Below are 15,963 nucleotides of genomic sequence, written 5' to 3' on the forward strand. Positions count from 1 at the left end.
CTGGGAGTCCATGGAACACAACCTGAGGCTGTGCTGGGCCTTCATCACCTCACCTGCCCAGAGACAAACCAAACCCCCTCAGTCCAGAAAAGTGAAATCTATCTCTGGATATTCCTTTCATTTTAGAGTTGAGGGAAATGAGAGGCCACTGCTCCTTTCCTTCCCCACACCTCTGAACAAGGAAACAAAATCCACTGGGGGATGTAAACTCCTGGAGCAATTCTTGGTATTTCTACAAGGGATGCTTTACCTTGTCCTGTCACTATGGGGATGGACTATAGACTTTCTTATACTCATTAATTATGAGTAATTAATTAATTAAACATCAGCAATTTTGGAAAAATACCTTCCTGCTGTTGCAGTCAAGCATTGTTTAGAAAGTTCTTTTTGAACATCAGGCAGAAGATGCAGTTCCTTCCCTGTGACTCTGCTGGAGGGCGGTTTAGATGCTCATTAATTGTTCCTAATATCTGTAAATTGATGAAAATTGATGAAATTGATGAAATTGATCCTCCCAACCTCTGGAACCCCCTGAGGCCCTCCCAGCACTGACAGAGCTGGGCTCCTCCACTCTGTGTTCAGTGCCCCACGGAGCATTAATGTGAAACTTGAACTGGATAAGAACTGAGTGAGTGAATGGATAAATGAATGAATGAAGGTTTAAATGGAAGCAGAGGGAGCTGCTGTTGGTTTAGATGGAAGGTTTAAGTGGAAGCAGAGGGAATGCAGACCCCACAGGCCTCTCAGAGCTCTCTTTCCCCAGATCCTGTCCTCCATCGAGCTGCTGCAGCACTCTCTGCCCAAGATCAACCGCAGCGCCTCGGAGCCGTCCCTGCACCGCGCCGCCCACACCGAGGACATCAACTCGTGCACGCTGACCTCCAGCAGGCTGCCCGTGTTCTGAGAGCTCTGCCCTGCCCCCAGCAGGCTGTTCCGAGTGCTCTGCCCGTGTTCTGAGTGCTCTGCCCCTGTTCTGAGCTCTCCTGCCCTGCTCCAGGCTGGGGCTGCAGGGGGAACTCGAGCTGTCCAGGCTCCTCCAGCAGGACTCCGTGTCCCACCCCACCAGGAAGCTGCTCTGGATTCGTGCAGTTCTCAGCCTGCAGGGACACAGCTCCTCATTGCCTTTGCTACCATCTCTTGTCCTGGGAGAGGTAACAGACTACAAATCAAGAGATCTATTATTATTTTTTTAATAGATGCACTTGAGCCTTATTTTGCCCTTCCCAGAAGCGATGGCTGTTTGTCTGGCAGTGGTTGTGGCTGGCTTTGCTCTGGGCTCAGTGAGGGGGCTCTGAGGACAGGTGATGTTCTGGTGCTGACTGCCCCGTGCCAAGTGTCACCTCACCCTGGGGAGTTGTGCCTGGAGTGGGAAGAGGAAATAACTCTGGAAATCAGCTCCTGCCTAAGAGCTTCACCAAGCCAATGAAATAAGTTCAAATGCTAATTCAACACAAAATAGTTTTGCAATAGTTTTGCACATAGAAGAAAAACTCTTGCAAAAGGATGGCATCTGTTCTGAATTGTCCTGCTCAGAGAGGAGGAGATGAGCCAGTCCTGCTTTGGTCATCTTGAGAAGCCTCCCAGCTGCCTTTGGTACTATGGACCTGCTGTTGGTGCAGCCCAGGCAGGGTGGGTGAGGAGGGCTGGGCTGGGAGAGCCTGGGGGTGTCCCCTCTCCTACTGAGGGATGTCCCCCCTCCTGCAGAGGCTGAGGTGTCCCCTCTCCTGCAGAGGGTGTCCCCCTTCCTGCAGAGATTGAGCATGTCCCCCCTCCTGCAGAGGCTGCATCCAGCAGGAGCTGTTGTCCAAGAGATGCACTAGCAAGAGGAAACTGAGCGTATACAGTTTTTCTTGTTGATTTGGGTTTTAATTTTTTTTTTGTTTTTATTGCTCCTGAGAAAATGCATTTATTGTAAGCCAAGGTTCCTCTTGATTATCTTATTTTAATAAAATAAATTAAATTTTAGGTTTAAGATTCAATGTCATCATTTTAATGGAGTCAGCCACAGTTCTTACTGGGACATCTGCATTTGGAAAACTCAAGAAATGACATTTCTGAATAGGTTTTTAAAAAGTAATGGATAAATAAACAGCAGTGCAAGTAAAAACACACTTGATAAAACAACCTGTACATTTCCAGTCATGACAAGACAGTTTGTGTGCTGTAGTGACCTCTGAGCAGCAGCTGCTTGGGACACCCTGATGAGCTCCCAGGCTCCTGCCCTGCCCCACTCTGGCTCCATTTTCTCTTCTTCACTGAGGTGCAAGGGAGGGTTTTGTGTTGGCTGAACTCCAGGAGGGCAGAACAGGTGGGTCAATCTAGAGATGGGTTTTTTCAAAGAGCAGGGGGTGAAATGGGAAATGTGGTTACTGGGGCACAGCTGGAACCCATTTGGGGTTCTGCCTCACTGGGGGTCAGGCTGGCTGTGCCCTCTGCACCCCAAAGCTCTGGGCAGAGCTGCTGCCTGTGCTGGGAGCTGGGACAGGCCCTGGAATGGCCACACAGCCCCTGCAGCAGCAGCACCCACAGAGCTCCTGGGAGAGGGAGAACCAGACCCAGAAATCCCCTCCAGTTTGGCCTCAGAACGTTCTGGAACAGGGCAAGGGCAGGATGTGAATCCCTGGGTGGTAACTGAGAATTCTGTGACTTTTGCTTCCTCAACAGTAAATTGGGACTTGAAGTCTCCATTTCTTTCTGCATGGTTTTTATCAATATTATTGTATTTGGACTGCAACTCTAAACATTATTTATCTCTAATTGTCACTTCATTATAAGCTTAAAACATGAAAGGAAAAATCCCAGAAGAGGTAAGCTGCTTTTACTTTAACCCTGATTTCCCAAAAGAAACCATTAACCTGTGGTTTTTAAACTAGATCATGTGTTTCTTGAAAAAAAATGAAGTATTTTGGATAAGTGAGTTTATTTTAACCAGCACTTGATGTCCAGTTAAATGAAAGGTGCTGAGTGAAGAACTTGGAAACCCAGACATGGTAATTCCCTGGTAGCTTTGAAAACCAAGTTATGTTTTTAATTTCAGACTATCCCTCATGGCTTCTTGGGGCAGAGTAAATCAGGAATGTCCTGTTTAGGGTGAAGAACATCCTCTCCATTGATTTTTTTTTTTAAAAGTGTGTTCCTGACAATATTTCTTTCTGGCAAAAAAATTTAGGTGGAGGGGCAGATGGAAATGAGCTTTAGTGGGAGGGTGAGGGCTGGGAAGTATTCTGGGATGGAAAGGGTGTTTGGGTGTCCCTGACCCCTTGATCTGGGTGTGTGACATCCTCTCAGGGTAATTCACCTTCTGCTTTGTAATCAGTGCTGACCAACTGCACTGACTGGCCCTCAGCCTTTGCTGGGCCAGCTTTACCACGAGAGGGAATTGATGTTACAGCCATGCAAGGCCAGCCCTGACTGTGCAGCGAGCCCTGCCACAATTACTGCAGGGGGAAATGATGGAAAATTTAATTTCCAGTGAGATCAGGGGGCACAGCTGGCACAGGGGAGGAGCTCCTGAGCCAGAAATGCCAACAGCAGCTGAGTGGATCATCCTGGATCCAACACCTGCTGCCAGCTGAGGTGTTGGAATGCCAGGCTGAGGCTCCTGCTGCTCCTTCCCAGCAGGACCCAGAGCCTGCTGCCACCCCCAGGGCTGGCCCTGTGTGCCCAGGGCTCTCTGCCACCCCCAGGGCTGGCCCTGTGTGCCCAGGGCTCTCTGCCACCCCCAGGGCTGGCCCTGTGTGCCCAGGGCTCCCTGAACACATTTTGCTTCATCATTTCCCACCCCTGATTACAAACCTTCCTGTCCTTGGCCTTTCTTTCTTACACATTTTAAAGTATTATTTTTATGCTTTTATATTGCTATAGATAACAACCAAAGGAGTTCACACCTTCCACGGCAACCAAAGTGTTCTAAAACAAACCCCACATCTCTGTTGGTGTTTACAAACACTGCTCAGTGATGTACAAGGCTGAGTCAGTGACAGCTCCTGCTCAGCTGTGTCCATGCTGAATTCTTGGTTTAAATTCCAAGTTGGGACAGTTGCATTGGCAGAATTAACTTCTGGTACCAGATTTCACAACCCAACAGAAATTACATTTTTAACAAAGCCAGAATTCAGTTCCAGTTCTGTTACCTCAGCAGAGATGTGCACGAATCCCTGGGGCCAAGGGGAGAGGAGGCTCTGAGGTGCTGCAGAGCCCCCCCTGCTCTGAGACACCTCACTCCTCTGCTGCAGCTCCAGGGAGTGCAGGAACCAGTGCAGCTGCATTTGCTGTGCAGCAGGAGCCACTGCTGCCTCTGAGCACTGGGGTGAGTGTGAAACAGGCTCATCACACTGGGGTGAGTGTGAAACAGGGCTGGGAGCTCCCCTGGCAGCACTGAGGAGCCAGCCCTGCCCAGAGAACCCACCAGCCCCCACTCTGAGCTCCAGGTACTACCTGAGGTATCATTAAGGAGAAAACCCTACACTGACCATTATTCCCAGTGGGTTTTGTACTTCTACATTTAGCTGATTTAGTGGAGAAAAAAACCCAAAAGCACTCAAACTCTAATTAGCAACATTTTTTACCAGCTGAAGCTTTCACTGGACCTGTATTTACACTACCACTCAGCTCACAAGACAGCATATGTTAGGCCAGAGAGGGACAAAACCCTCCTGGGATTAAGGGATTTTTTCCATGCAGCCAATTTTTTTTTTCTTTTAAATATATTTTAGTCTTTTGTTGTTGTTGCCATATAAAAACTATCAGAAAACTTTACCAGGACCGCACAAGTGACCAGCAGGGCACGTTTTGCTCTACCTGTGCTGGGGAGAGAAAAGCCTGGCTGGCAGGCAGCTCGGGGGGGCTCAGAGGGGCTCTGGGGGCTCGCTGGGCTCCTCCTCAGCCCCAGAGAGGTGCATGAAGAGCTCCCCCAGCTCCGTCACCTCGGCGTCGGCGCCGGGCGCGCTCCGGCTCTCCCTGTCCTCGATGAAATCCCACAGGCGCACGGAATTGAAGAACTGCAGCAGACACAGAGAGAGCAGCCTGAGCACCCCTTGGCACTGATACATTCTATAAAAAATCCTTCTGCCGGGATCTTTCCTCCTGAGAAGTTGGGAAGTTTCAGCTTCCCCATGTTTTGCTGCTTTGGAATGTGATTTGGAGAATTGTTTAGCCAGCATGTGAATTGTTTTTATTTGATGACCAATGACAGCCAGCTGTGGCGAGGCTGTGAGCAGCCACCAGATTTTATCATCCCTTTTCTTTTCTTGATGAAATCCTTTCTTCTATTCTTTTAGTATAGTTTTAGTATATAATTTTCTTTTAATATAAAATAATAAATCAGCCTTCTGAAACATGGAGTCAAGATTCTCATCTCTTCCCCTGTCCTGTGAACACCCCCACAGCCCTGGCCTGGGCTGGCACCTCCCCATTGAAACCAGCCCCAGAGCTGCCTGTGAGCTCTGTGTGCCAGGGGAGGGGACACGAGGTTTTGTCCCTTTCAGCTGCCCTGAGTGCCAGCACAGGAGAGAGCTGTGAGCACTGTGGGTGAAAGCTTAAAGGGCAGAATCCCTGTGAGGAAAGGTTTGGGCTGGTCACAAAAACAAACGTATTCAAAAGCACTTCTGCTCTTTACAGACTCAGCCAATGTTTAGTAGGACTATTATCTGTCTTCAGCACACTAAGAAGAAAATGAACCAAAGCTTCCCCAACTTCAGCTGTGCTTAAGGGAACTCTGCCCAAGCCACAGAGTGCTGGAAAGCATGGCACAAAGCCCCTCAGACAGCCTAAAGGGGTGAGCTCCCTTCTCAAGGCAAGAATCATGCACAACTAATAAACTGCTCCAGAGTTCATAGAGTACAATGTCTCCCACATCAGTCAGTCTGTGAGTCAGTTTATACTGGTCAGAAATACACATCTGGCTCATAACTAGAGAAATTTGTAAAATCCAGGCATAATGAGAGACACTTTCTGTCTCCAAGGACAAACCCTTGCCCGAGGAACACTGAGGGGCTTTTCCCACTTATCCTGCATGGCAGGAAGCAGTGGCAGCAGCACAGCTGGGGCTGCAGGGGGGCTCTGTGGGGGTTGTGGGGGCTGCAGGGTGTGCAGGGCTCTCTTACCCTGACAGTGCCCTCGGAGCTCAGCTGCTTCCTGGGTTTCTCGGGCTCGGCGCGGGTGCCGTCGGGGTAGGCGTGCAGGTACAGACACCTCCCCCCAAAGGGACACGTGCCTTTGCCTTGCTCAAAGTACTTGCAGGGCTTTTTCCTGAGGGAAGCACAACACACAGGTTATTGCCTTCAGCTGCAAGGGAAGGAGGTGCAGCTCGGTGCCCACAGCCCCAGTGGTGCTCTGCTAACACAGCCACTGAGCTGAGAGCAGTGACATTCCCATTTTCCTTCCCTCAGGCACCAGCAATGATGGCTGAGGGATCCACACGAAGCCATTTTGGCAAGTGAGCTGAAGCAGCTTCAACATTTCTGAGCATTTTCAACATTCTGAGTGTCTGACCTACAATTGCACAGGCACAGAGTGAAGCAAACTGTGAGCAGAGACGAGGAGCTCTCTGCAGAGGGGTCTGTAATTACATTAAGTTTAAAAATAAAAGCTCAGCAATTGATTGAGCCTTAGAGCAGCTAAAGAACAACGTGAGGGGTGTGGGTGGCTGCTGAACTTACCCCACTCCCTGCTTGAATGCTTCAATCAGCTCATTCTTCTTCTCCTGCTCTTCCACCCAGTACACGCTGGGGATGACAAACTCGGAGATGACGCGGCACTCGGGGCAGGACCTGCAGGACAGGACACAGAGATGCTCTGGAACCTCCCACGCTGGAACCCTCCTCAGACCTGATACTCTGGAACCCCCCACACTGGAACCCTCCTCAGACCTGATACTCTGGAACCCCCCACACTGGAACCCTCCTCAGACTGCCCCAGCAGTGAGGATCCTCCCCAGAGAGGGGATCTGTCACCTCAGGCAGCACAGACACCTCCTCCCACGTTAGCACAGAGCTTTGTGGGAGTTCCAGTTGGAATTGCTCAGTTCAGGACACCCAGGGCTTGTGTTTGTTTCTGGACTTGAGCAAAAGTCTGCACACTCTTCTCATGTGCAGAGACAAACTCTGCTCTGGGAGTGCAGCAGGAGGCCAAAAACACAAATTAAGATGTCTCAGCCTTTTGAACTGATGGTCCCTTCAGTGACAGTTGGAGTGAAAGTTGTGCAGAAAAGTCTCTTTTGGTAGAAGACTGAAAATATTCCCACCTTTCCTTCAGCATGTTTGTAACTTGAGAGATGCTCAAAGAAGGAAACTTCCCTACTTGGATGTTTTAGATTCTCTCTGAGGGGTGACAGGTTTGGAACACATTTTTGTGGAGCTAGAAGATAAAGGCATTTATGAGACAGGCACAAGTGTGGTCAGTGGGACAGTGACCTGGAGCTGGAACTGAGGGAGAAAGCCCAGGATGAAGCACATCCATGGGAAAAGATGGGAGCTCTGAGTGCAGCCCCCTCACTGAGGTGGCACTGCAGGCTAAACAAGAATGATAATGAAAGCTCCTGACTCAGTCTGACACAGCTGATGGTGATTGGTCATTAATTAAAACCAATTCCCATGGTACCAATCAAAGCTGCACCTGTTGGCAAAGGATCTCCAGACCACATTCCCAAACAATCAGAGAATTATTGTTTTCACTCTTTTCTGAGGCCTCTCAGCTTCCCAGGAGAAGAAATCCTGGTGAAGGGATTTTTCAGCAAACACCAAGGTGACAGCCCTGGGGCTGGCAGAGCTGGGGCAGGCTCTGCTGAGCTCTGACACCTGCAGCTCCAGCCCCTGAGAGCAGCTCCAGCCCCTGAGAGCAGCTCCAGCCCCTCAGAGCAGCTCCAGCCCCTTGAGAGCAGCTCCAGCCCTCTGACAGCAGCTCCAGCCCCTGTGTGTGAGAGCAGCTCCAGCCCCTTGAGAGCAGCTCAGCCCGTGTGAGAGCAGCTCAGCCCCTGTGTGTGAGAGCAGCTCCAGCCCCTGTGTGTGAGAGCAGCTCAGCCCCTGTGTGTGAGAGCAGCTCCAGCCCCTGTGTGTGAGAGCAGCTCAGCCCCTGTGTGTGAGAGCAGCTCCAGCCCCTGTGTGTGAGAGCAGCTCCAGCCCCTGTGTGTGAGAGCAGCTCCAGCCCCTGTGTGTGAGAGCAGCTCAGCCCCTTGAGAGCAGCTCCAGCCCCTGTGTGTGAGAGCAGCTCCAGCCCCTGTGTGTGAGAGCAGCTCCAGCCCCTGTGTGAGAGCAGCTCAGCCCCTGTGTGAGAGCAGCTCAGCCCCTGTGTGAGAGCAGCTCCAGCCCCTGTGTGAGAGCAGCTCAGCCCCTGTGTGTGAGAGCAGCTCCAGCCCCTGTGTGAGAGCAGCTCAGCCCCTGTGTGAGAGCAGCTCAGCCCCTGTGTGTGAGAGCAGCTCAGCCCCTGTGTGAGAGCAGCTCAGCCCCTGTGTGTGAGAGCAGCTCCAGCCCCTTGAGAGCAGCTCCAGCCCCTGTGTGAGAGCAGCTCAGCCCCTGTGTGAGAGCAGCCCACGCCCCAGGCAGGTGCAGCACTCACTTGATGATGGGGTTCTCAAACTGCTTGGCACACCTCCACTGGCGGATGCAGGACAGGCAGTAGGTGTGGGTGCAGTTGGACAGGATCCCAAACCTCCTCTCTGAGGCTGAGGCTTTCTCATAGACCACCTCCATGCAGATGCTGCACACCTTGTCCTGGCTGGCCTGGATGGCAAAGGCCCTCTCCATGTCGTGCTCAAAGCTTGCCATGCACATCTGTCAGGGGACAGGGCACTGTCAGGGACACAGGGCACAGCCAGCTCCCTCTGGAGAGCATGGAGCACTCACTGAGGGCACCCAGTGCCAGCCTGGCACACCCAGCTCCCTCTGGAGAGCATGGAGCACTCACTGAGGGCACCCAGTGCCAGCCTGGCACACCCAGCTCCCTCTGGAGAGCATGGAGCACTCACTGAGGGCACCACTCCCACCTGTCACTGGCACAGTTTAATTTAAAGAACATTAAATTCAATCATGTATTTGAGCCTTCAGTGCTCTCCCAGCTGCCAGAAATAAAGATGCCAGGGTGCTTCATTCACCCCTTTGTGCATCTCTGTCAGACAACAGGTACTGAATTATTTGGTGCTTCCAATGTCCCCAAAAAACACTTCACTGAATACGTGCCACACTCAAGGTGTTCCTCTGATTACAATTAAGGCCACATTCATTCACCAGATGCTCATTTTTACCCAGGTAAGGAATTAGTCTCTTATTTCAGCTTTCCTCCAGCACTTCTCAGCCCAGCAGTGACAATCCAGAGCCCTTCCCACTGCCACAGCACTGCAGGGTGAGCTGGTGCCTCAGTCAGAGACCTCCCACAGCTTTTCTCCTGGGACCTGCAGGATGCTGTGGGAGCTCTGATGAGGATGAAATGGCAAAACCCACAAGCTGCTACCTGCAGCCACTTCAGCTCCAGAGGCCTGAGCTGGCCCAGAACCACAGGAGGAGCTCTGTGGGAGAGCTGGAGCTCTCACCAGTCCTAAACACATTCACACTCTTAACCCTGGCAACCCCCTCCACCCCCATCCTATTTCCACTTCTATCCAACAGCCTCAAGAACATCCCCAGCACAATCACAAACACAAAACCTCCTTCTTAATCAGCCTAATCCAAATAGCAATCTCCATCCACTCCAGAACAGAAAGCCTCACCTCCTTCTGAGAATGAAAATTCATTATAAACTTCAGAATCCCCATCAGCCTAAAAATAGATTTCTACTCCCTTACCCTCTTCCCCACTGCACTGTTCCTACCATGATCTATCCTTGCTGAAGATTGCAATGCAAGATGCTTTCAGTTCCCATCTGTATGGCAGATTCCCTTTGCCAAGTGGGCAGTTTGCCTTATCTCTCTCTCTGAGTGACCACATTCACTCCTCCCTCAGGAGGGGACATTGCTGATAACAGCTACTGAATGTCACTGCATGGCTGATAAGAACTACAGCATCCCACTGGGAGATGTGAGCCCAGAGGGAGGAGCCAAGCATTGCTACCCAGATATAATCCAGAGGGAGGAGCCAAGCATTGCTACCCAGATATAATCCAGAGGGAGGAGCCAAGCATTGCTACCCAGATATAATCCAGAGGGAGGAGCCAAGCATTGCTACCCAGATATAATCCAGAGGGAGGAGCCAAGCATTGCTACCCAGATATAATCCAGAGGTTTGAGACACCAGCACGGCTTCTCCACAGGATTCCCCAGAGGAACAGCAGCTGCCTCTCCTTCCACTGGATCTCCAGAGGAAGAATGCATCCTTCTCTACAGATCCCCCTGCTCCAACAGAACCACCCCAGACAGTCCAGGAGGGCTGCAGCCACATTTGCAATTGGATTGCTACCAACAGGGTGTCAGGCTGGGTTCTCACTCTGTCAGTGTTGTTCTAGTGTACTGCATTGTTTATTTTATAATTTTATTTTTCTTCCCTATTAAAGAACTGTTATTTCCTGCTCCCATATTTTTACCTCAGAGCCCCTTCATTTAAAATTTATAGCAATTCAGAGGGGTGGGGAGGGTTTACATTCTCCATTTCCGGAGAGGCTCTCCTTCCTTAGCAGACTCCTGTCTTTCCAAACCAAGACAACCCTACAATTTACAAGGTGATACACGGGCTCAGACCCCTACATTACAACACTTTTCACCTCTCCGCTATTCTCATCCTACTCTAAGCTGAGAGCAGCCCCAGCCCTGCCCCGAGCTGCCCACTCCCCGTTTACCATCTCGTGGGCTTTCCTCTGCTCCGGGTCGAAGGGGTGCAGCACCTGGAGGCCGCAGATCTCGCAGAGCTGCCCGTGCAGGTAGAGGCAGCGCTCCCCGAAGTGGCAGGCGCCGGCGGCGGCGTAGGGACACAGCTGCTGGGCCGGGGCGCCGGGGCAGCCGCCGGGCGCCGCCTCCTCCAGCCCGCTGCAGATGGCCTCCAGGTACGAGTGCGGCTTGGGCGCCTCCTCCTCCTCGGCACCGCCGGGCTCGGGGCAGCACGGCACCGCCCCGGCCGCGCTGGGCGGCGCCTGCTCCTCGCTGGAGCCGCACAGCTCTGCCGTGAGACACAGGAGAGATTCTCCAGAATAGAAACCCAGTTTGAGTTAGGTGAAATGTACATCTGCGTAGCCTGATTGCACAGCCTAGGCTCAAGGGAAACTGCTTCCATGAATGACAGAGATAAGGGGAGGAGACAGAGGGTGATAAAGAGAGTCTGCTATGAAAGCAGATCAACCTGACCTAGGAATTCTTTCTGATAAAGAAGAACTAGCAGCAAATGTCACGCAAAATTCATAAAAATGAATATGTATGAACCCATTGTGAAATTGTATGCATATGTACTTGAGAGGGGGATAAGAAGAGACCTGAAGTTCCCAGAAGTACACGTGTCATTTTAGGGGAATGATTCCCACACGCATCCAGCGCTGCAATAAACATATTGGCGTTACAACTTTCACAAAGTTGTGGAGTTTTTGGCTGTCTCTGCAAAACAGTGGGACAAGCAGAGGCACTGGGCTCAGCCCCAGCAGTGCCTGATTCTTTAAGGGTTAAATTTTCCTCCCCAGTGGGGTCTCATCTCTGAGCCCCTCTGCTTGTGAATCACAGGGATTTACCCAGGCTGCCTGCTGAAGAGTTCAGCATTTGTGCAGGTGTGCTCTGTCACAAACCACTGGAAATCATCAGGGCTGGACAAAATCTCCAAGATCATCAGGTGTGACCCAGCACCCCAGGACACAGAGATGCTCTGCTACCTCCCCACGCTGGAACCCTCCTCAGACTGCCCCAGCAGTGAGGATCCTCCCCAGAGAGGGGATCTGTCACCTCAGGCAGCACAGACACCTCCTCCCACGTTAGCACAGAGCTTTGTGGGAGTTCCAGTTGGAATTGCTCAGTTCAGGACACCCAGGGCTGTCACAGACACCTTTTTATGAAAATCCTTTCTTAGGATTCTTTTCTTCCCGAGAAGCTGAGAAGCTCCAGGAACAAAATGTAAACAATGGTTATCTGCTGCTGTGGAATGCAACAGGTGTGTCTGTGATTGGTCTCCTCTAGATCTTTGGATTTCTCTCTCTGTCAGAGCCAGCTGCCTTTGTTATCATTCTTTTATTTTCTTTTCTATTCCATTCTTAGCTAGCCTTCTGAGATGAAACTTTTCCTTCTATTCTTTTCAGTATAGTTATCATGTAATATATCTATCATAAGACAATAAATCAAACCTTCTGAACATGGAGTCAACATTCTTGTCTCTTCCCTCACCTGAAAACCCCTGTGAACACCATGACACCCCTCTGCTCGTGAATCACAGGGATTGCCTGCTGAAGAGTTCAGCATTTGTTCAGGGGTGCTCTGTCACACACCCATTGGAAACCACAGAATCACCAGGGCTGGACAAGAGCTCTGAGATCACCAGGTGTGACCAAGCACCCCAGGACACCCTTGGACTCCTTCTCTCTGAGGGGGAACATGTTTGGAACACATTTTTTGAGGAGCTAGAAGATAAAGGCATTTATGAGACAGGTGAAAGTGTGGTTAGTGGGAGTTCCAGTTGGAATTGCTCAGTTCAGGACACACAGGGCTTGTGTTTGTTTCTGGACTTGAGCAATCCCTCCTAAGTAAACCATAACAAGCACAAGGAGACAAAAGAAACCCCCAAATTTACCAGTCAACCACACCCTGCAACTGCTGCTACAACCAACCCCAGCACCCCATAATAAGGGGAGGTGTTAGATGCAACTGCCAACCCCCTAGAACAAAGTACAGCCCTAAAAATAAAACAAATTCTATCACTGCTCCCCTGTGCAGAGACAAACTCTGCTCTGGGAGTGCAGCAGGAGGCCAAAAACACAAATTAAGATGTCTCAGCCTTTTGAACTGATGGTCCCTTCAGTGACAGTTGGAGTGAAAGTTGTGCAGAAAAGTCTCTTTTGGTAGAAGACTGAAAATATTCCCACCTTTCCTTCAGCATGTTTGTAACTTGAGAGATGCTCAAAGAAGGAAACTTCCCTACTTGGATGTTTTAGATTCTCTCTGAGGGGGGACAGGTTTGGAACACATTTTTGTGGAGCTAGAAGATAAAGGCATTTATGAGACAGGCACAAGTGTGGTCAGTGGGACAGTGACCTGGAGCTGGAACTGAGGGAGAAAGCCCAGGATGAAGCACATCCATGGGAAAAGATGGGAGCTCTGAGTGCAGCCCCCTCACTGAGGTGGCACTGCAGGGACAACAGCTGCTCCTGCAGCTCATGGCACAGGGGGTCCTAAAGGTTCTGTGGCTGCTGGTCAGCACTGGGACACTGGGACAGCAGGACACTGGGACAGAGGGACACTGGGAACACAGGGACACTGGGACAGCAGGGACACTGCCACATGAGAGCATTGCAGCCTCAGTAGGAACTGAAGCATTCCCACAAGGGCAGGGCTCTGCCAGGTCCCAGCTGCTCCAGAGCCCTCTGTGCCCACTGAGCACAGGACCAGGGAGGGCTGAGGGGGCAGAGCTGCCCTGCAGGGCTGTGGGATGGAGGGAACTGCAGCAAGGGACACCCAGGGCACCCTGCTGCTCCTGCAGGCAGCTCTGCCAGCCCAGCCTGGGGGTCTGAGTGCCCAGGACGAGGTGGGAGGTGAGAATGTGACTCCATGTTCTCAGAAAGCTGATATTATATTATATTATATTATATTATATTATATTATATTATATTATATTATATTATATTACATTACATTATATGCTATACTAAAACTATACTAAACTATAGAGAAAGGAGACATCAGCTCTCACTGAAGGGGACACCTGCCCACCTGCAGGGATGAGGGCTCTCCCCCAATGCCTGACAATCCTCTCCATGAAAAAACTCTTCCTGATGTCCAGCCTGGAGCTCCCCAGGCCTGAGGGCTCACACAGCTCCGGGAGCAGAGCCTGACGCCCCAGGACAGAACAACAGAACATTCCCCTCCCTCCCTCCCTCCCCCCGGGAGCCCGCTGGGAGCTGTCACCTCCAAGGCTCGGGCCGGCCTTGGGGCTCCGATAAGCACCGGGGACAGCACCTCCCTCCTCCCGCCGTCCCTGCCCGCGGCCGGCACAGCGGCTCCCACTCACTCCTGTCCCGCAGCACCAGCGTCCTCTTCTCCCTCCGGCTGCGGGGGGCGCCGGCGCCGGGCTCGGGGGGCGCCCGGGGGCTGCCCGGGGCCGCGGGGGGCGGCGGGGGCCGCGGCTCCGCCCGGGGGCAGCTTCACGTGGTCATACCTGCGGGGAAACGGCACCGGGAAACAAAGCGGGACACGGAAACGGCACCGGGACACGGAAACGGCACCGGGACACAAAGCGGGACACGGAAACGGCACCGGGACACGGAAACGGCACCGGGACACGGAAACGGCACCGGGACACCGGACACACGGCTGAGCCGGGGGGGGACGGGATCCCGGACAGAGCGAGGGACCGGGGGGACAGCACAGGGAAAGCAGGGAAACGGGGACACATTCCAGCAGAACTGGGGACACGCTGCAGCAGCAGAGCAGGAGCAGCCAGAGGAGTGAAGGGGCTGCTCCACGGACACAGCCAAGTGTGCAATATTTTCAGGGGACAGAAATATTCGCCAGGAGCGCCCCAGGCAGGAGGAGCACAGCCAGGCCCTGCCTGAGCCCTCAGGAGCAGCCAGAGCAGCTCCAGGGCCTGACCCCGGCCTGGCTCATGGGTCAGACCAGGCAGGGAGCTGAGGGAGCGGCAGGGATCAGTCCATGCCTGGTTCTCCTCAGAGCATTCCCCTGGGAGCTTTAACCTGCAGACCCCAGGGAGAGCTGTGGAACTGCTGAGCCCTCCCCAAAGCTCCATTCCCACAGGGCAGAACGAGCGCTGACACTGAGCCAGAGCACAACTGCAGCGCTGCAGGTGAAAGCGGCTTTAGGCTCTGAGGGCAAAACTCACATTTAGGAAATGATTTCCTGCCCAGGAGCCCCCGCGGTGCCCGGCTCGGCGCTCACCTGCAGCGGGAGCCGTAGGCACACTGCCCCTTCTGGTAGTACTTGCAGATGGTGGAGGATTTGCTGGTGGCCAGGTCATGGGAGAACAGGCACTTGCTGCCCTCCCGACACACGCCCTGCAAGAAATACCTGCGGGGAGAGAGAGACGCGGCTCGCTCAGGGCGGGCGCTGCCGCCACGCTCGGCTTTGCCGCGCTTCGTTTGTGCAGAAGCAGCGGGGCCGGCAAAGCGCTCCAGCCCTGGAGCCCGAGCTGCGCCCGAGCAGAGCGCCCACGGCCACCGCCAGGGACGGGCACTCGGGACCCAGCGCCCCTTCGTGAACAAAACTCCCCGAGCAGCCCGGGAGGAGCCGGCCCTGCTGACCCCGCCCGTTCCCCGGGCACCTCCGGCCGGGACACCGGGCAGCCCCCGGGGCAGCGGCAGGGCTGGGCACAAGGAGGGGACAGGGGGCAGCCACGACACCCAGCTCGGCACGGGCCGGTGCTGACGGGGGAGAGCGGAGCGAAGGGCTGTGAGGAGCGGGACAGGGGCCGGGCCGGTGTTTGAGGGGTCTGAAGGCTCCGGGGCCGGGCGGAGCGTGGGGGGCGTGAGGGCGGAATGAGGCGCGGGGCAGGGGCGGAGGCGGTGCCTGCGGGGAGCCCGAGGGCCGTGAGGGCCGTGAGGGCTCTGCGGGCCGTGAGGGCTCTGCCGTCTCTGAGGGCTCTGCGGGCCGTGAGGGCTCTGCCGTCTCTGAGGGCTCTGCGGGCCGTGAGGGCTCTGCCGTCTCTGAGGGCTCTGCGGGTCTGGCCCGGCCGGGCCGCGCTCACCTGCACGTCACCTGCTTCGTGCTCATCGTGCCGCCGCACTGTCCGGCCCGCCCGGCTCCTCACGCCGTGCACGGAGGTTCCGCGGCACGGGGGGCGTGGTCGCGGGCCCGTCCCGCCCCGCGGCCGCGTTTCCGGCCGGACGGTTTAGGGCGACGCG

The 15,963-nt window shown here is 53.5% G+C and overlaps 2 protein-coding genes across 5 annotated transcripts in view; one reads left to right on the forward strand and one right to left on the reverse strand.

Moving 5' to 3' along the window:
- RAF1 (Raf-1 proto-oncogene, serine/threonine kinase) overlaps positions 1-1,965 on the forward strand; it is a 43,581-nt gene extending 41,616 nt beyond the window's left edge. For all 4 annotated transcript variants that reach the window (XM_058813115.1, XM_058813116.1, XM_058813117.1 and 1 more), the window contains one exon: positions 764-1,965. In XM_058813115.1, the coding sequence (XP_058669098.1) occupies positions 764-904 (141 nt within the window). In that variant the 3' untranslated portion in view covers positions 905-1,965. The remainder of the gene's footprint in view (positions 1-763) is intronic.
- On the reverse strand, positions 1,923-15,956 carry MKRN2 (makorin ring finger protein 2). Its single transcript, XM_058813119.1, is given in 9 exon segments — positions 1,923-5,000; positions 6,105-6,249; positions 6,660-6,770; positions 8,554-8,768; positions 10,762-11,078; positions 14,118-14,227; positions 14,229-14,264; positions 15,002-15,130; positions 15,807-15,956. Coding segments are annotated over 9 exon segments (1,242 nt in total). The 5' UTR covers positions 15,833-15,956; the 3' UTR covers positions 1,923-4,847.
- Between the last annotated feature and the right edge of the window lie 7 nt (positions 15,957-15,963).

This window comes from Ammospiza caudacuta, chromosome 12, assembly GCF_027887145.1.
Source record: "Ammospiza caudacuta isolate bAmmCau1 chromosome 12, bAmmCau1.pri, whole genome shotgun sequence".
NCBI classification, from domain to species: domain Eukaryota; kingdom Metazoa; phylum Chordata; class Aves; order Passeriformes; family Passerellidae; genus Ammospiza; species Ammospiza caudacuta.